The sequence below is a fragment of the Chaetura pelagica genome, unplaced genomic scaffold (assembly GCF_000747805.2).
Source record: "Chaetura pelagica isolate M959 unplaced genomic scaffold, ChaPel_1.0 scaffold3, whole genome shotgun sequence".
Taxonomy (NCBI): domain Eukaryota; kingdom Metazoa; phylum Chordata; class Aves; order Apodiformes; family Apodidae; genus Chaetura; species Chaetura pelagica.
The window spans coordinates 2,668,710-2,688,172 of NW_009952974.1; the positions used below are offsets into that span (position 1 = coordinate 2,668,710).

Sequence of the window (19,463 nt, forward strand, 5' to 3'; positions counted from 1 at the left end):
CTCGGCCGTGGCGGCTCTACCCAGAGTGCCTTGCGCCAGCCGGGAGCGTATTTGCATAAGTGGGTGGGCAGCCGCGCGGCGGAGCGCGCCCCCTGCCGCCCGCCCGTGGTGCTGCCCCGCCCGCTGCCGCCGGGCGTTCGGGTGTGTGTCCGGAGGTACAGACATATGTACACATATAGAATGTGTGCGCACACGTACACCGTCCGCAGGGAGCGGGGTGACAGCCCTGGTGACATGGCCTCAGCAGCCGGGCTGGCTGTAGCGCTCCTAGCTGTTCCTACCCTCAGCACCTCACTAACAACCTGCAGAGCTGCCTTTTACGAGACTTGTGATCTGCAGGGTCTCCTCGAGCACTTAGTGCACGAGCTCCACTGTATATTCAATATACAAACCATTTATTTTTTTTTGTGCGGTGAAGCAAAATTAATCAGAGTGGGGTTTTTTGATCTGTAGCCTCCTCAGCTGAAGCTTCTCTCCCACTGTTACTCCCTGGCCTTCAGTTATGTCATACAAGTATTGGGTTTAATTTCTACAAGTGAATAATTAGGCAGCTGTTAGTACACATAATTTTCTAATTGTAAGTTTAATAATTACAATAAACTCTAAATGTTAGCTACAGCAAATACTGAAATTGTTATTCATATGCTATGTGTACGTTGCACATACATATGAATGAATTTAGCACTGAGCAGCAATTACAGTCGTTGGATTTGTCAAGCTCTTGGCAGTGAATTTTGGCTTGTAAATCTCACAGGGAACGATCATTTGGGGACTTTCTGTTTGCAAAACACTCGTCTGTCAGAAGCTGTGCAAAGAGGAGCTCTGTGTTTCTTTGCTCCCTGTTACCTGGGTGAGCACTACGGACAGTGTGGGTGGGAAGGGGCTCTCTTGGCTGCACTCTGAGGCGGGGGCCAAAGGGCTGTGAGCTGAAACACCGTCTGTCCTGTGCCTGCAGGTGGTTCTCCTGGGGATTGACATCCTTTCGGCACTGGTGTCCCGCTTGCAAGATCGCTTCAAGGCCCAGATTGGCACAGGTAAGGGCTCTGTGTGTGAGGGGGCATGTCACTGTGACTCTGCTGGGATGTGCTCTGTACCAAGCCTTCTTGTTCCCTGCTTGGGAGGCTCTTGGTGGTTTCAGGCTCTGCTGAAGGTCAGGAGGGCTGGTCCCTCCATTGGGTGAGGGGCTGTGGTGCTCTGATAGTTTTCTTCTTCTTAGATGTTCCTGTTTTCTTTCCTCAGTGCTGCCAAGTTTACTTGATAGGCTGGGAGACTCTAAGGACTCTGTGAGGGAGCAGGATCAGACCTTGCTGCTAAAAATCATGGAACAAGCTGCTAACCCTCAGGTATGTTTGACAGCCCTTTGCAGTGTGAGTGGCTGCTTAGACTTGTTTCTGTCAGAGGGTTTTTGTCTGTGGCCCTGTCTGATGGCTTCATCTCCCTATGCCTTGGCATGAGAGGTTTCACTTGAGAATGCTGTTGCATGTCAGGATACATGGGGGACTGTGGAGCTCCCAAGGATGGGATGGATGAATGTTAGAGTAGCTGTTCTGGGTCTTTAGAAGGTACTTGCTTTCTGTAAGTAAAGTGTTGTTTTAGCTAGTGGGGAGTTACTGCAGAATCAGCCCAGAACAAACAAACAAATCTAAAAATGTTTTTCTGCTTCTTGTCCTATTCTGTTTGGATGGATGTAAAGATCCATGTCTGCTGGAAGAATGACTCTTCTCCCACCTCCTTTTTTCCTCTCTCACCATGTTTGTCTTCCACAGTACGTGTGGGACAGGATGCTTGGAGGTTTCAAACACAAGAATTTCCGGACAAGAGAAGGGATTTGCCTCTGCCTTATTGCAACACTCAATGCGTAAGTCAGAACCTCCTGCAGACCCGTGCTGTGTATACCAGCCTAATTTGGATCTCACCAGTGCCCTTTTGTTCTTTATTTCCAGATCTGGAGCTCAGAGTTTAACACTGAGTAAGATAGTGCCACATATATGTAACTTACTTGGAGATCCAAACAGCCAGGTAAGCTTTTGGTGTGAGTCACTTGTAAAAGTTGTGCTGATTTGCTTTGTGGGTAAGTGTGGGGCTCTGTGTTCTGTCTGGTAAATCAGTTAGATGTGCTGTTGGTGGTGAACTCTGAACAATGCTGTTTATGAAGAGCACTTGGCTGGTTTTGATGAGGTGTGATTTGAAGTATGTCTAAACCAGTGTATCAATTACTCTGAGTTCAACAGAGTAACATGGAGGAGTAACAGGTGAGAGGAACTGAACAGAAAATGGTTGTGGGAAGGGAACTCCCGTGCCTTGCAGCATGAATGTGAGGGAGGTTGCAGGGATCCCTCTGTGCTCAGTGCTGGAGGGATCCCTCTGTGCTCAGTGCAGTACCCTTCACGTTCAGAGAAGAATCAGCCTGGACAAGGAGGGTAAATGGGATCAGTGAGCCTGGCTAAGTGCACTTCTAGAAGTTGTACAGGGAGATTCTGACTCAAGGGTGAAAGCTGTGTAAGAACTTTAAATCAGAGATGCACACCAGATGAAAATACATGCTTAAAAATATTTGTATATGCTTTTTGTCTTGCCCTGGACAGGATCTAATGTGAAATTAGATGCAAGTATGAGAAATTACTGAGAAGACGGTGGAAAAGCAGGGTTCAAACTAATGTAGTGCAACATGTGTACAAGGAGTTTAATATCCCTGTTACCCTCTCAACGTGGGTGTCTGTGATCCAGGTTTGGAGCAGGTGTTTAGCTGGAAGGAAGGATGGGACAGCCAAATGGGGAATGGGCTTATGCTGATTCTGGAGTTGGGCTTGTCCCCTCCCCTGCTGAAGGGCAGGATGGATGGTGAAACAGCCTTCTCATGTTGTTTTTGCCAATGCATGAGTGTTAGTTAGCCTGTCCTCCCAAGGAGTTTTAGGAGGAAGATTAATCTTCACCCTCCTTGTTGCACAGACACCTTGGTCCTGCCATTGGTGAACTGTTAGAAGATTTGGAGTTGGTGAGAGAATTAGGACACATTTTCCCTCTGCACTGCCCCTTCCCTGTGCCTGGCACAGCTCGTTATCCCAGTCCCTTGCTGCAGTGGGAAATGAAGCTAATCTCTTGCCCATGATCCTGGGTCTGGTGTTTCATCCCCGGAAATCCCATGACTGAACTCATCAGACACAAATGGTGTCAAAGTGGTGTCTGGTTGAAAAGCGCTTGTCTGGGGTTGGGGATGGCACTGGGCTCCCCCGGGGCTGCTTCTGCGCTCCCACTGCTTTCTCCTGACCTCTGGGATACCTTATGCTCGGTCAATGCTGCCCTCTCTTGGTGAGAGATGATGGAAAAACGCAGATCCAGGTCAAGTGTGGCACTTTCCCTCTTTTGTCGTAGATGTAGAAGCTGTTTTAGTACTGCCCTTCTCAGCGTTTTTAAGGTTTTGTTGTTTTCAAGTAATGCAGTTTAAGAGCTCGTGTAACCCAGTAAGTGTCTTGTAGGACAACTGTATTAAAACCATGACTATTTCCTCAAAAATAAAATTGAGCATTGAAGCTTTGCTATTGCAGACTTAAAGCAAGTATAGTAGCAAGTGTTCCCTGCCTTGCCTCAATATGGGGTTTAACCAGTCCTGTAACTGGCCTCTGGTTAACCTGGTGCACATTGAAGACCTTGGGTTGGCTGCTTCCTGTGCTGTGACTGGAGCAGGCACACAGCATGTCAGTGTGCCCTGGGTGCAGGTATGTGGGTGATGCAGGTGCTGTCACTTCTCCTCCCTGGCAGCAGGTGGCAGAAAATGAGGATGGGTTGGGGTCTCTGTGCCCAGAAACTGGGGCATCAAAGGATCTGCCCTGATCTGTGCCCAGAAAGTGTCCTGCCTGGTGGTGTGTGGGGCTGATAGGTGGAGAGAAGAGAGGTGAGACCACTGAGTAAGGGCTGGTGTGAGTGAAGGCAGCACTTGGGAACTGCTGCATGGGAAGGCTATGGAGTGGGAGAGCAGCAAGACCAGCATGACCAGCATGAGTCAAGGCTAGGAAGCAAGTTGTGTATGTCTGCCCTTCAATTCCCACCTATAGGCAGTTCTAGTTTGTGCCCACAAAATATCCTGTGGCTAGTGCTGATGTGTGTGGATTCTTGGATATCTGCTGGGCCATCTCCTGAGAAGCAGAAGTGCATTCCTGTAGGCAGAGCAGATCGTTTACCTTCTGCCTGCTGTGTCTGATGGAGGAAGGGAGTGCAGTACAGAAAGGTGACACTTCAATCAGATTTGTAGCTCTTGTGTTGGGTGGAAAGAAGGATGTGCTCAGCAATGTTTTGTAAATCACTTTGAGAAACATAGAAAATTTATAGTAACTCAGGTGATTGCTTATCCCTCCCTCCATATTTGATTCTCACAGAAACATAAGTTTGTAAGACAACATAAAAAATCAGTTGTTTTATAACCTACTAGTGGTATCATGTCTATTTGTCTCTCCGTCCTTTTTTTGATGCAGTAAATGGAGCTGTTGCACACAAGGGGTGGAGTGTGGCAAAGGCAGCTGAGCTCCCTGTATGTGTTCCTACATATGAAACTTTTAACTGTCTTGGCTGCCTTTTCAGTTAGATTAGAGCTGCTGATGCTGCTACTCTCTGAAATGCAGAGATGGAAGCTTCTTCATGAGCTCTGCTGTAGCATGTATAGTGGCTGCTGTTTTTGCTGAGAAATACGCAAACTTCTTTCTCCAAGTTAGGGCAGGGTTTTATTGGTTTAAATTCTAAAGATGATTGATTTCTTCCATATCTCACATTCAGGTTCGAGATGCAGCAATAAACAGTCTTGTGGAAATTTACAGACATGTTGGTGAACGTGTAAGGGCTGATCTCAGTAAAAAAGGATTACCCCAATCCCGGTGAGTTGGAAATGCCTTATGTCTTTGGTTTTTTTTTTTAGGCTGCTTTTTAATCCCATCCTTCTTTTAGGAGGCTTCAGGAGCTGCATGATTGAACCTTCTCCTGTGTTTTGTTTCATCCTACACATGCTCAGGTTTCACTTAATGTGGATCCTGAACCTTTGCCCAAGTATGTCACAACATCTTGGGAAAACCAATAAAATTGCTACAGATGTATACATAGTTAACTGATTTAAGATTTAATGTGGGGTTTTTCCTGTGTTCTGCATGTGTAGAGAGGACGCTTCAGAGCACCTTGTGCGTAAGCAGTGTAGAAGGCTGTCATAAAGAAAAAAACAGTAAATATCAGTTCCTAGGCTTTATTAAAAAAACCAAAAAACACACAAAACCACACACCAAAACCCCATCCCTCTGTGTGTGTCACTTCAGCTATGGTAAGAAAGCTGCTCTGTAGGTTGCTGCAATCTCTGATGTGCAGAATGGAGCATGGTTAGACCTTAGGATGGAGTAGATGGCAGCGTGTGAATGCACAGAGGCAGGAGGGAGTGAGGGAAGTGGTAGCTTGAGTTGGGGTGCACATGGAAGGTGGGAGGACACCCCAACAGCACTGTTGCCTCTTATTCTCCAGTGATAACTGCTGCCACAGCGTGGCTTGAAGTGATAAACTCTGTGGGAAGGAATAATGAGATGTGATAAGGGTCTTCTGCTCCATCAGGCATGAGTCAGACGAGTGTTGTGTAAGGTTGGATTTGTTGTTTTTTCTGGGTATTTCTGCAAATGGTTAAGATAGACCAAATAGTAATGAAGTGGAAATGCACCTACAATTAGACATGTCACATTTTCAGTAATACAGTATTTCCATTTCTATTATGTCTCTGTAGCATCAGTTGGTTCTTAGTTTTTCTTATCAGCAGTTTCATATTGTGATTTTACTACTTTAACATTTAAAAACCCTCCACACTGACCTTCTTGAAAGTGTTCTCAATGACCCAAGTGAACCAAAATTTGTCATGTAATGCCTTAAACTAGATTCCTGAAAATTGAATTCAACTCTTCACTGTTATTTCTTTAACTTTCAAACAGGTTGAATGTAATCTTTACAAAATTCGATGAGGTCCAAAAATCTGGAAACATGATTCAGAGTTCAGGTGGTGAGTAGAACTTGTACACTCTTTTTGGGGTTTTCAGCAATTTTCAATTGGTAAGGCTTTCAAATGGACATAGAGCAAGTATTCTATTAGAGAAAACAAGTATGGGTGATCAGAAATATACACATCTTTTGCAGCAAATAGAACTGTTTTTTGTTTAGCTTGCTCTGTCTCAGTAGTATCAGGAGGAGAAAACATTAACTGGATATGTTGTACTATGTAGATTGCAGTTGTCTGGAGTTCAAGGAGACATTTGTGCATTGTGGTGCGAGATGTTGCTACACAGTGTTAAGCACATGCAGTAGTGGGAAAACTTAAGGATGGGATTTCTGTGATTTCTGTTGGGTTTCTTCTCTAGGGGGAGGAGGAAAGAGAGCTTAATGTATATTTTTTTGTATTTTCCAATCCAAATTAAGGTGATGTTAGAAAATCGATTACATCACAACTGATTAGAAGAACGTTCTATGAAATAGGTGAGAGATACGTAAGAATCAACTTCAACTAGCAAGAAACTAGAGTTAACTTAGATTTGCAATGTGAGTTTTAGATGTACAACAATTTTTGCATGTACATGTCCCAGAGCAGCACCAGAGATCATTTAGTAATTGTTAGCTTTTGAGAGGTAGTTTTTATCTCTAGACAGAGCATCCTAGTGTGTGCTCTGGTGTGATTTAAGGCTGTTGGCACCACTGGAGATATCAAAAGAAGCAAGATGGGACAATGGGGATGACCTTTTCTGGGCTTTCAACTGTCATCTCTTGCCAAGAAAGCAAACACTGTTTTAAAATTAGGGAAGGATTCCATAGGAACACTTTTCTTTAAGTGCGAGTAAAGCATCAATGTGTATTAGATCTGTCAGTTTTTTGCTTCATTGAGAATTATTTTTTAATATCCCTTTCTCTGTCACTGTTTATGTTAATTCGAAGATCTAACTTATTTATGTATGCAGTGCCTGAGACCTTACACACCCGATCTTGTGTCCTTGGCTTCATTGACAGGTTTCTTGTGCTTCCAGACACAAGTACTCCAGTCTTCCTCACTCTGCTTAACCTGATCTGCTGATGTCTTGTTGTCCTTGCTTGTGCTGTGGCTGGATGCAGTCCCTAGAGCATGTGTGTGTTAGCATTTGTCCTCTGTTGAATCTCCTGTGTGGGCACTGAGACCAAAATGTAGCCTGGGGAAAAAGGGAGTTGGGAAGACTGGAGTCCAGAGTGTTAAGGGCTCAAAGAGAGCAAAGCATAGGAAGAATAGGAGCTCCTTCTGCTGTACTAAGACTGTTTCATCTTCCTTAACAATAACAAGTTGGTAGTTACATGAGCTAATGTAAAAATAATTCTTATCTGTGAAGCTAGTAATGAGGACATTTATTAATATATTGTTTCTGTGTTTGAGGGTTCAGTTTCCCATCGTGCCATAGGCTGGTTGGTTGTTTCTTCCTCATCTTCCAAACACAGAACAAATAGAGCATACATGCTCCCCGTATCTCATGTGTCAACAGCTCTGTGCAACTTCCAGTTTATCTTTTTGAGGTTGTATAACCAGTGGAGGAAGCTTATCTTCACCCATGGTCACAAGTTTGTTATGGCCTAAAGACAAGCTAAGTTTGTCAGGTTTCTTGTGTCCCTGACACCTCCTGCAGCTGTAGAACAAAGGTGACGCTTTCAGCAGCTGTCAAAATCACCAGGAAAGATGATGCTAAATGCTGCACATCCAAAAGATTTGCCTTTTTCAGGAAGTAACTCTCTTGATTTTGTTCCTTGGAGTGTGGCAGAGCACAGTATTGATGATGAGGCTGTTCTCATTAGCACCCCTCCTTTTAGACTGTAATGCTGCCAGGTGATGCCTGTGAGGGTATATATAACATGATCAGGTCTTCAACCTTCATGTTATGTGGCCTGGGTCAGATGAATTCAGGCAATATGGTGGAGTTGTGCTGTGTCTTAGAAGTTGACATTAGTCCCTCTCTGTAGTTAGCATGTGATATTCTGAGCTCTGCGCAGGCTGCATAAGTGTCCCAGAGGTTTTGGGGGGCAGACTGCAGTCTGTCAGCCCTTGTCTGCATAAAGTGGCACTGCAGGAAGAACAGCCTCTGCTTCCTCATCCTGGCTGTTCAGCCCTAAGCTTCTCCCAGTGGTGGTTGTGTATCAGACCTGGCTGAAAAGTAACACTCTTTGCCCCCTGGGGAAGGGCTGTCTGTTGTTCAGGGTTACTGTGTGTCTCTGAAACAGGAAAGGGTAATTGAAGCTAGATCATGAGTTCCCAACTCACAAGCAAAGATCAAATCTTAATTCTTTAATGTTGTTTTATGGGTGAATTTGTAGTTCTTCAGTGGGTAACCACGAGCAAGCTGTTGGCTGAAATGGTACTCCTAAATGATCCCAGCCTCAGGAGCACTAGAGTTGTGCTAATTACAAGAATTGGAAGTGGTTTTCAAACCTACCTTATTGCAAAACAGAGCAGTACTGGGCAAGTGGGAAAGCAACTGTGGTTTCTGAAGTGATAAAATATGGGAAAAGAACTGGTCAAAGAACGATGACTAAAATGCCTGTCATCTCTGAGGCTACTGTTTGGCAAGTTTCCTCTAGCAGGTTACTAAAGGTGCAGATAAAAGAAAGTAACTGCAGCAGCATTTTTTGTGTAGCAGGAGTAATTTGGATATTCGTGAGTATTTTGTAAACTGTTCAAGTTTCCTTAACTAATGCTTTCCAAGATAAAAAGAGAAAATTCTTCAGTCTATCAGAAAAAGTGGTTAAAATAATAGGGCAGTTGCTGATCCCATGAATCAACTCCAATTAGAATGTGGATTGTAAGTCTATGATATGTAAGTCTATAATTTGTATGTCTCATATTTACTTTTCTATATTGTGATCAATTAGTGTCTCTTCAGTTTTTTAATGGCTTTAATTTTTTTGGCTAGGCTTTGCTTTTAGTATTTATTAATACAGAAGTCAAATGCATAGTGGAGCAGGGGAGGTTTGCGTAGTAATCTGATGTATTTTATTAAGTGAGGGAGGTTTTGCTGTGCTGAAGTGAGCTTCTTGTTGCTTAGGCTACTGCCAGCCCTTACTGCTAGAATATGAAGTTAAAATCCACATTGGATTTCTTGATGATTCTCACTGCATCTCTGTTTTGTTATTTGGCATATAATTAGTCAGCCTCTTGAAACAAAAATTATAGTCTTCCCCCTTTTGGCTTTCAGCAAGCTAATTATTTTCTGTGTAACTGCTTTCGCTAATTACGCAGATGCCTTATTCCCCTGGGACAAATACATTTTCAGCATGAAAGAGCCAATAATTGCTAGCTAGTCAGCTGCTGGTTTTGTGTGGCATTGTGTGATGATCTCTAGTTGAATGTGATACAGAGAAGAAGCTATTGGACATAAGCAGAGACTCCAGGAAATTCACATGCATGGGTTTCCTTGCTATTATATCTGGAAGGACCTGAACATAAAGTGTACATTTTTTCCATGGATTTTATTTGACTTTGGATCAGACCTGGATTCTAGAAGACTTTATCATCAAGCTTCAGGACAGAGTAAGAATGAAATAAGTTATCTACTGAGAGATACAGGCTGATAGGAAGTAAATTAAAAGAATTAGTAACACCAGCATTTTGGTGTGTTTTATATGCTCTTGATCATTGCAATATCATAACACAATTATTTTATGTAAAACCTCCTTTTTTTTTTTTTTGCTTAAGTCACACAAATGGAGATGCCTCTGTGTGGCTGTGTGCAGGGATGCTGCAGTGGTGTGCCAGTATGGCATCTGTGGGTAGGGAGGGGATTGAACTTTCTTGTTTATGCTGAATTTCAACTTTGCTTGGGAGAGCAAGATTTTGGGACAGTTGAGGTGGCAGTGGTCTTGGGCTGCAAGGAAATCAAAGCAGATGTTAACACAAGTCTGGAGCTGAGATCTCTTCCCACAGGTACTCACTTAGAGTAAGGTGAGGGGAGAATGTAATTTTGGTAGTTGCCTGCATGAGTTGGTTTTCTAAGAGCATGCAGGTTAACTACAACAATGCTAAAATAGCAGATGAGAATTAACATTTCTGAAAGTCCATGAAGAAGGAGCAGTCTTAGTCTTGAGTGGAACTACTTCTGTATTTAAGCTACTGCTTAAAGTAAATATACTATTTGTTGAATGAATTCTGTTTATGATGAACTTGACAACTTGGAGGCAATTAGATGGGAAACAGAACTATTCTATATTCCTGTGTTTTGCTGGTAATAAAGCTGAGTCACCAAAATGCTATTTTGATATTTATTATAAGGAGGAAAAATCACCCACGCTTACCAAGCATTGCCATGTGTCTGAGTGGGATATTTTGTTTGTCAACACACATCTAAGCACAAGCATTAGAGGCTGGAAAGAGGGGTTTTGAACCAACAAACATTATACTGTGCTTTTCTGCACTCATGTCCTTGTGCAATTTAATTTCCCTTATGGCTTGTTCTCTGTGAAGACTGTTTTCAAATTGAAATAGAAAACCAAAATATAAATAAATTTTAACTCAGGCACTCCTGTGGCATTAAAAAAAGCCAGGAAATTCCTCTTCATCTGCATGGGGGCTGAGAGCAGTAATGTCTGAGTGATACTTGCACGAGTGCTATGAAGTAATAGCACATCCTGGTGGAAGGTGTAAATGGGCAAGACTTTGGGAGCTCTGTCCCCTTTCTTTTACACAGCTTTGGAAATAAGCTCATTGCTGCCTCCTGGCTTGTGAAGTCTCCAGTGCAGGAGGGAGGGATGTGAGCAAGCAGGCACAGGAGGACACATGGTGTTCAGCTGGATGCTGAGCAGGCTTTTATTTTGGAGGAGGGGTGGCAGTCGTTTGCTAGGTCACAGGGATGAGTGGTTGGGGAGGGTGGAGAGTGTGCTGGTGGTTGAGTTGCTGAGATATGTACTGTAGGGCTGCTCCTGGAGCTCACTGCTCTTCCCCAGCATCTCACAGGCACTGCAGAAATGACTACAGGGAAAGGTAGGTGTTAATGAACGTGCCACAGGGATAGATGGGTTTGTTTGTCAGTGTCTGAGTGTTTGCCTGAATACTTGCCTTTAATTTCTTCTTAATAGTGTAAGGAGACTGAAGCAATCTTACAGTAAAAGTGAAACTTGAAAAAAATAGCCTGTAAACATCTGCAGCCTGATGGCATCAAGCTCAGCTTAAGCTTCTATAAAATACTATAAATTATCTGTTTTGGATGAAGGACGAGTATAGATAAGGGAAGTGTGTATGTATAAGGGAAGAGAACAGGTTGTGAGAGGTGAAGGACAGGGATTTTCAGATAGCTTTCCTGGTCTGTGATGTTTTTGAGTGATTGCTAAGGCTTTAATTTCCTAACTGTCTATTTGCAGCATCGGTTGGGAAGATTATTTAAATTAATAAGCACTTCTGAATTTAATACTGATTTTTAGCTCCAAGAAGACGCCAAATGGAGACATCACTGGCTTTTCTGCGTTTTTGTGTTTTAACTGCATTTCTGTAACAAAAATAGTAACTGCAGGAGCTAGAGAGACTGAAGGGGATTAGGTGACATGGAAAGGTGGAGGAATTCTGTATCCATTCAACTGTGAAGAATTAATTGAGAGGATGGAAGCATGTATTGCATTTATTTTTGGTACATCAGAAGCCAGCATCTTTTTTCTTAGCCTTCAGAGGGAATTATTTGCTAGCTCCTTTTGCAAAAGCTGCATCTTTTTTCTTCCCCTTCTTTATTCAATGTACCTGTTGTTGTCTTGTTGAAGTCCTTACTGGATGTAGTAGATGAAATTTAGGAAGTCTGAGATTGTTGGTATACGAGTTCTCTAGACCTTGGGTTTGTATTGATATCTACTGTCTCAAGGTTAATTGGCAGCTTTTCGTAATGCATTGGAAGGTGGAAATCACCTGGTCACATTGGATGCTGTGAACTTGATACTGCAGGTGACAGTGCATACCATTTTTAGAGGCAGTTCTTAAATATAGGGGCTTGGATCCTTTTGGACTATTAGGGTTTCATAATGCTCTTCCAAGGCAGTTACTACATGTGTTTTCAGAGAAGGCAGGGGATGGATATGCATGGTGTTACTTGTGAGCAGTCAGTAAACATCTCCCAGCTCCAGGAACAAATTACCAAATCTTGTCTTGGCTGGTTCTCCTTCTCATTCCAAACTGCATCTCCTATCATTGGACAGTGTCACCATTTACAGCTGAGAGACCCTTTCAATCTGGGTTCTTCTGTCCGGGTAAAATAGAATAACATAATTTTTCCAAATTTGGTGTTGTGTTGAATAATTAATGTACTTAACTACTTAAAGAAAACAATTATATATTGTTGTTGATTAAGTATGATGATTTCATCATGCTGGGAACTTCTCAACTTTGAAAGATTGTCTAGTGGAATAAAAAGCCTGGGGCCATATTCCAGCTGGTCTTATCAGCTGGGAAATGTCTGACCTCTAGGTTCAGACCGTTGGTTGTCTGAGCTGTGGTAGTAGTGAATGTCAGAAGAAAAATAAGTTCTTAGTGCTATTGTGTCTTCTGGAATGAATCCAAAGTACTTTGACCCTAGGATTCCCTTGCAAGGAAGCAGGAGACTAGAGTTACTTTGCTTGTGTGTCTATCATCATTTCCCTAACCCCTGATGGTTTTATATGAACACAGAAGTGCTCTTTTGGCACAGCTTTGGTGTAACTAAGCAGAACCACCTTACCGGTACATGTCATGGTATTTCCAACAGATGTGCATCAAGTGTAGGCTAAAGGAGTGGGCAGCTAAATGAGGTGATGCCACTTAGTGTGGACCTCATGAGCAGAAGATGAACATGCATGATTCCATTATCACTGATGGAGGTTAAATGCATGAAAATCCTGCATGTGTGGAGATGAGCTTTATACAGGGCCTGTATCTTCCCATTTGGTAGATGAGGGACTTCAATGATTGTCTTAGAGAGTACATGAAACTTGGAACATGTTGAAAGGATGAATATACAGTCTAGTGTCCATAACAAGAATTAGAACAAATTAGAAAAGATCCTACACCTTCCCCATGGAAAATGCAGTAATATCTGGAGAAGCTTTAGTGCCAATCACATTTCAGTAATGCTTAGTAGCATTCCCATTTTCTCTGCTGCGATCTTCCTCCAATTTCTGTAATGTTTTGCTGTGTCAGGTTGGTTTAATCTGTAAAACAAAACCTCAAATCTACAGTAGTCACTGTCTTTTAATCTTTGGACCAGTTTCCTGGTATGTTCTGCGCTGTTTTGTCCAGCTGTGTGTCCCTTTGTAGATCTTTTGTGAGAAGGATGTTAGGGGTCAAGGCTGGAGCACTATTAACTCCAGTTATATTTTTGAATGGAAGGACTAACTTTAAATCTAATTATTTTTGATCTGTTAGCTTTGTTAATTATACACACAGCATCTTCCAGGAGCTAATTTATCAATGGGATGGTTCATACACATGCATGTATGCACATTGGCTACTGAATGCAGCAGTGATTTTAAGTCAGCTTTTAATTCTCAACAATTCAGAGAGATGGGGAGTAGAAATTACTCAAATAACTTAAAGGAAATTTGCCTTACTAAGGACAACTTGGTGTGAGTGGAAGGTATCCTGCAGTTGTATATTCTGCAGATCTGTGAAGCTTATTTGGGTTGTGTTTGTCCATATTTTCTCACACACTCTGTCTTTAGTGCTTTTTGGCAAAGCACAGTGAGGCACTTCAGTGATCATAAGTGAAGGTATCACATGCTTTCTGCTGCTATGGAAAGAATTACAGAAGTGTTCTTGACTAGGAAACTTTGCCTGAGGCTCAGAAATAATTCAGTCTCCACAAAAAGCCGTGTAGGAGTGGAGGTCTGCCTTCCCCTTCTTTGTGTTTTGGCTGAGTGCTAGGTTCTTGAGCATAGTCTCCTGATACTTTTTATAAGCAGATGCTTTGGGCTGTTTTTATATAGAATCACTGTCCCAGTTTAGAATTAAATTGCTGTCCCTAATCGGCAGCCTCAGTGATAGCCAAAGACTGCTTGGGAGTGAGATGAAATGACTTGCATCTCTTGTGGAGCACTTTTAATTCTTGTGCTGCTGCTCTCATTTCTTTGAGATTTGTTTTCAGGTTGAGCATGTAATGAGTGAACTGAGTTTAGCTGCTGTAATTAGCAGCCTCTGAGGACAGCAGTCACCCCCAGATTTCATTTGCTGGTGACAAAGAGCATCCCTGCCCTTGCAGAACAGCATGTATACAGCATAACTGTGGGAGTGGCAACTTGTGTAACCATGAGATGTTGTTCAAGTGTCTGGACTGAAGAACAACTGCTTGATTTCTAAAGAACCCAAGAAAAAAATGCTTGCAGGCTTGAAGGGCTTCTCATATCTGGTCACTTTTCATGTTCAAATAATTGACTGGTTAAGATTGGACTACTAAGTCCATTTCTGAGAAAGACATAGTACTGTACAGATGGTGTATCCAGTTTTAATATACAGTGGTAGAACAATAACTGCAGTTACAGCCATGTGAGTTAGGGGCATGAAGAGGACCTTTTTTCCAAACACAGGAGTGGACAAGTGCTCATTTGTTACTCTAGTGGGAAGTACAGTTAATGCTTTGTCTGTACTTGGCCCTGGTCTGGCATTACATTGCCCTTCTCCTTCATTTTGTTTGGTCCGAGTGTTTTGTTTGTAACATAGATATAGTGATGTGAAATAGAGCAAAACCAAGCTATAATAAGTAAAAGTGTCCTATTTTTGTAGTATTAAGACAGAAAATACTGTATAATGGCTGGGTTTCTTTTGCCTGCTGAAGGAATTAGTTCTGCCCAGCTGCCCTGTCAAAGGAATCTTTTTGTTGCATTGTGCAAAGCGGTTTGAGTCTCTTTCTTGTTTATTCCCCTGAAGCCCAAAACTGCAGACAGCCCTGAATTATCCTGGCTTGGTTTACTTCGTATGTGTAGCCTGCAGTGACCTTGCTGCAGCCAAATCTTCATGAAGAAAATTGCTAATGGCTGCTGCTTTGCAGATGGCCTTCAGACTCAAGCCAGGTGAATTTTACCACAAATTATGGACTATAGAGGAAGAGAGAAATATCTTCATTCACTGTACAGTGTCATCTGAGCTTTTGTCAAGAATGGCAAAACCTGTATCAACTTCATTCTAGACCTGTTCCTTTTCCTGTCACAGACCTGGCCTACCCTCATTCAGAGCTAGTCAGGGCACCATGAAAATCCTTTAGATGCTTGACATGGAAGCTTGTGGTATTAGATGCAGATCCTAATGTCCACTGAATGTGAAACATCTCTGGGCTTCATTGGAGACCAGGATGGATAGGTGGTTGATAGTTTTGGATGCTTATATGCAGAGGTAGGAAAGATATTTACACTTATTTTTTAGTCCAAATCTGCTCCCTGTATGGACTCTTCCTAATGATTTCAATGGAAAATGAACAGGACCCTTTGTAAAGTGCTGATTGACTATATTGTAATAGCCTTGTTAAAAGTGTTTTAGGCATGATTGCTCCTTGTCTTTCAGAGGGAAGGGAGAAATAAAATTTTATGTATGAAGCACTGTTGACACTACATCTCCCAGTGTTTTCTTTCTGCAGTTGGCGTTGTCTCTTACAGAGTTGGTGCTGCCTCCACCCCTGTATGATGTGACTGTTCCCTTTGGGTGTGGTGTGGGTAAAGCAGATGAGTACATCTTTACAATATGATGTGTGTATGCCATGTACATGTCCCCTGTGTAATGAGACTTGTAGTGGAGCTCTGGCTCATCATTATAGAGTTTGGGTTGGAAGGGACCCTAATGATCACCTAGTTCCAACCCCCCTGCATGGGCAGGGACACCTTCCACTAGACAAGGTTGCTTAAAGCCCCATTCAACCTGGCCTTGAACACCTCCAGAGAGGGGGCATCCACAGCCTTCCTGGGCAACCTGTTCCAATGCCTCACTGCCCTCCCAGTAAAGAATCCCTTCCTAATGTCTAACCTAAAGCTGTCCTCTTCCAGTTTAAAACCATTACCCCTTGTCTTATCACTACACACCCTGGTAAAAAGCCCCTCCCCAGCTTTCCTTTAAGCCCCCGTCAAATACTGGAACACCCCTATAGGGTCTCCTTGAGCCTTCTCTTCATTCTTTTCTCCAGGCTGAACCTCATAGAATAGGTGCTGCAGCCTGCAGACAATCTTTGTGGGCCTCCTCTAGACTTGCTCCAAGAGCTCTGTCCTTCCTGTGTTGAGGGCTCCACAACTGGACACAGTACTCCAGATGGGGTCTCACGAGTGCAGAGTAGAGGGACAGGGTCACCTCCTTCCACCTGCTGGCCAGGCTTCTTCTGATGCAGCCCAGGATGTGGTTGGCTTTCAGAGCTGCAAGTGCACATTACCTACTCATGTTGAGCAACATGTTGAGCAACAACTGCAGGTCCTTCTCAAGGCTATTCTCAATCTATTCTCTGCCCAGCCTGTATTTGTGCTTGTGTATTTGTTTGCCCCAACCCCAGTGCAGGACCTTGCACTTGGCCTTGTTGAACTTCACGAGGTTGGCATGGGCCTACCTCTCAAGCCTGTCAATGTCCTTCTGGATGACCTCCCTTCTGTCCGGTGATCAGGCACTGGAACATCCTGGCCAGGGAGTTGCTGGAGTCACTATCCGTGGATGTAGATGAACAACTTCAGGGCATGTTCTACCAACTGAGATTGTAGGTTATGTGTTGTGGGGTTTGTTGGGATGTGGTTTTGTTTTGTTATTTTTTTGTTGTTTTGTTTTTTCTGTGGTGATCTTAGAGGTCCTTTCCTACCATGGCTATTCTGTGATTCTCCTACAGTGGGCAGATCTTCCATTTCCAAGGCTCTGCCTTCTGTGACCTGGATGGTGTGACCAGAGAGCCCTTACCAGAGAAGACTGAGGCAAAAAAGTTGTTCAGTATTTCAGCCATCTCCATATCCTGCATGACATGGTTTTCTGTTTCCTTCTGCAGAGGGTCCGTGTTTTCCTTACTCTGCCTCCTATCACTGATGTACCTGCAGAAACCTTTCTTACTACCCTTCATGTCCCTGGCCGGGTTTAACTCTATCTGGGCTTTAGCTTTCTGAACCTGATCCCTGGCTTCTCAGACAACTTCTTTGTATTTCTTCCAGGCTACCTGTCCCTGCTTTCACCCTCTGGAGACTTTATTCATCTAAGAGTGTCCAGGAGCTCTTTGTTCATCCATGCAGGTCTTCTGGCATTCTTGCCTGCCTTAATAAGACCTGACATTTCTGATTAGATCTGATTTATGAAAAATGGGTCTAACTTTGTTCTTGATTGTTCAGATTGCTCCCCCTGGCCTCCCCCTAGCTCTTCCTTGTGAGCTGGAGGGATCAAGGACAGTCCTGGAGCCAGCCCTGGAGAGGCTGGGCTGGGCACACGTCTCTCCCTCTGCAGCTCTGCCAGTGCACTTCAGCTCCGATTTACACTCCTGCTGTTTGAGCTCTGTGCTGGGCAGGAACTGAATCTGCAGAGACTTCTAATCACTCGGAGCTCCCATGATGTGGAGAGACAGTCACGCTTCTTTTCACTGGAGACTTAAATAAGAGCTGATCCCAGCTTCCATAGGCAAAATGTTTATGCACCAGTTCACTGAAACTTATTCTCTGTCCCCTTCCCCTTAAGAAGCTCCGTACTTGTCTCTAGCTTTTCCCAGATGTGGATTTTTCTTTATTTGCTGTATCTTGTCTCACTACCGTGGGCTTTCTCCAGTGATCTGAGTCTGGGGATGGGTCTTAACATATCCACATTGTGCTTCTTGCTGCTCCCCTTCATGTTGCTCCCTGAAGCTTATTTGTTAGCTTGGGCTCTAAAGCAGCCTTGTCCCTCTCTTTCCAGACTACTTCTTGTTTATAGCAGTGTGGGACAAGCAGCTCTGTGCAGTCTGATGCGTGAGAGTGTGGGAGATACTCTTGTGTACTGGGGCACTGAGAAGTTTGAGACAGAGGTGGGACAGTGCAAGGTCCAGTAGACCAGTTGGAGATAAACATGAAGCCTTTCTTTTATCTGACTTGGCAGCATTAAAAATAGGATTAAACCTTAGTATTTTGTTCAAAACCCTTGGTGGGGAAAGGTGGTTGCTTGAGAACCATGGGCAACAGTGTTGTTTGTATAAACCAGGCAGGGACCTCCCATCAGGTACAGCAGGAAGGTCCCTTCTGGGCCTCTGTGTGCGTGAGAAAAAGGTTTGGTCTTTCCACCAGCTTTCTACTGGGAAAACTGGATCTAAACCAGCACAGTTTACATGCCCTAGAAAATACTGCCTGTTAGAGGTGAGAATATGTCTGAACAATGCTTGATAGTCTCCTTCCCATTGTCCAGTAATGACCCTACCAGCCTTTTTTTAAAGCAGGTTGTCCCTGTTGCCTTATAGCATGGAAGTGATTTCTATAAACCAACACAGTACAAACACCAGTAACAGGCTGAAGAGGAGCTCATCTCTTTAATTTTTAGGCTAGAATCTTGACTTTTCTGTACTTATATTGCATAGACCACTAATTCCTCTCAATTGGAAATAAGACCTTCTCCAGTGTCACAACCTGGGTAGGTCCTTCTTTGAGGGCTTACAATGCTGTTTTGACACCACTTCCTATGTTAGGTCCTGAGGGCTGGTCCCTCACATCCAGCAAGAGATTTTAATTGTGTTTGATGCAAGTTTCAGTAGTTCATGTACTATAGGGGCTGAGGGAACAGTTCTATGCTCATTTTTTGCCATGAGCAGATAGTTTTTTCACTTTGAGGATGGTGAGCGAACCACTGGAAGAGGCTTCCCAGAGGGTTTCCATCCTTGGAGGCTTTTAAAGCTTGGCTGGATGGGGTTCTGAGCAATACAACTTTGTCGGCCTTGCTTTTGGAAAGAGGTTGGATTCCTTGATTGCCAGTGTCATTTGAGATGATGTTTGTTACTGAGCACTTCAGTTTACCAAGAGTGCTAACTTCTGCTAAAGGCAGAAGAAAATGTGACCTCAGTTATCAACACAACCTGATGTCAGCATGAAATGCCTGTGAGCCACAACAGAGGCACCTCTATAAATGGCAACGTGTATCATTTAGTGGGCACTGTCTGCTGATTTGGTGTTACACTAGAATTGATGAGAATAGTTTTACTGATTTGTCATCAGTGTGACTGTCAAGTTGCACACGGGCTTATTTAGTGAAGAATTAAGATAGATCACTCTTTAATATTAAGAACTTAACGCTTAATATTTAAATGTGAACATATTCTAATTGTTTATCTGAGGAACATCTTGCTACAAACTAGTAGGTGAGACTATTTGGTTCCATTTAACCTTTATGCCATTCTTTAAAATACTCTTTTTAGAAGTCTTCTGACCTTTTGCTTGCAATGGTAAGCCCTAATTTGCTGGCTGAGCAACGTGTTCCAATTCTCCATGTAGAAAAATCAAATATTAAATGCAGTTTATCTCTGACAAAGAGTTTTTGGCCCTCT

General features: G+C 43.2%; 1 protein-coding gene across 5 annotated transcripts in view; it reads left to right on the forward strand.

The window, feature by feature from the left end:
- Positions 1 to 19,463, forward strand: part of CLASP1 (cytoplasmic linker associated protein 1) — a 156,519-nt gene that overhangs the window by 31,659 nt on the left and 105,397 nt on the right. For all 5 annotated transcript variants that reach the window (XM_009996037.1, XM_009996040.1, XM_009996036.1 and 2 more), the window contains exons 2-7: positions 956 to 1,034; positions 1,240 to 1,343; positions 1,767 to 1,858; positions 1,944 to 2,019; positions 4,768 to 4,865; positions 5,949 to 6,016. In XM_009996037.1, coding sequence (XP_009994339.1) covers positions 956 to 1,034; positions 1,240 to 1,343; positions 1,767 to 1,858; positions 1,944 to 2,019; positions 4,768 to 4,865; positions 5,949 to 6,016 — 517 coding nt within the window. The remainder of the gene's footprint in view (positions 1 to 955; positions 1,035 to 1,239; positions 1,344 to 1,766; positions 1,859 to 1,943; positions 2,020 to 4,767; positions 4,866 to 5,948; positions 6,017 to 19,463) is intronic.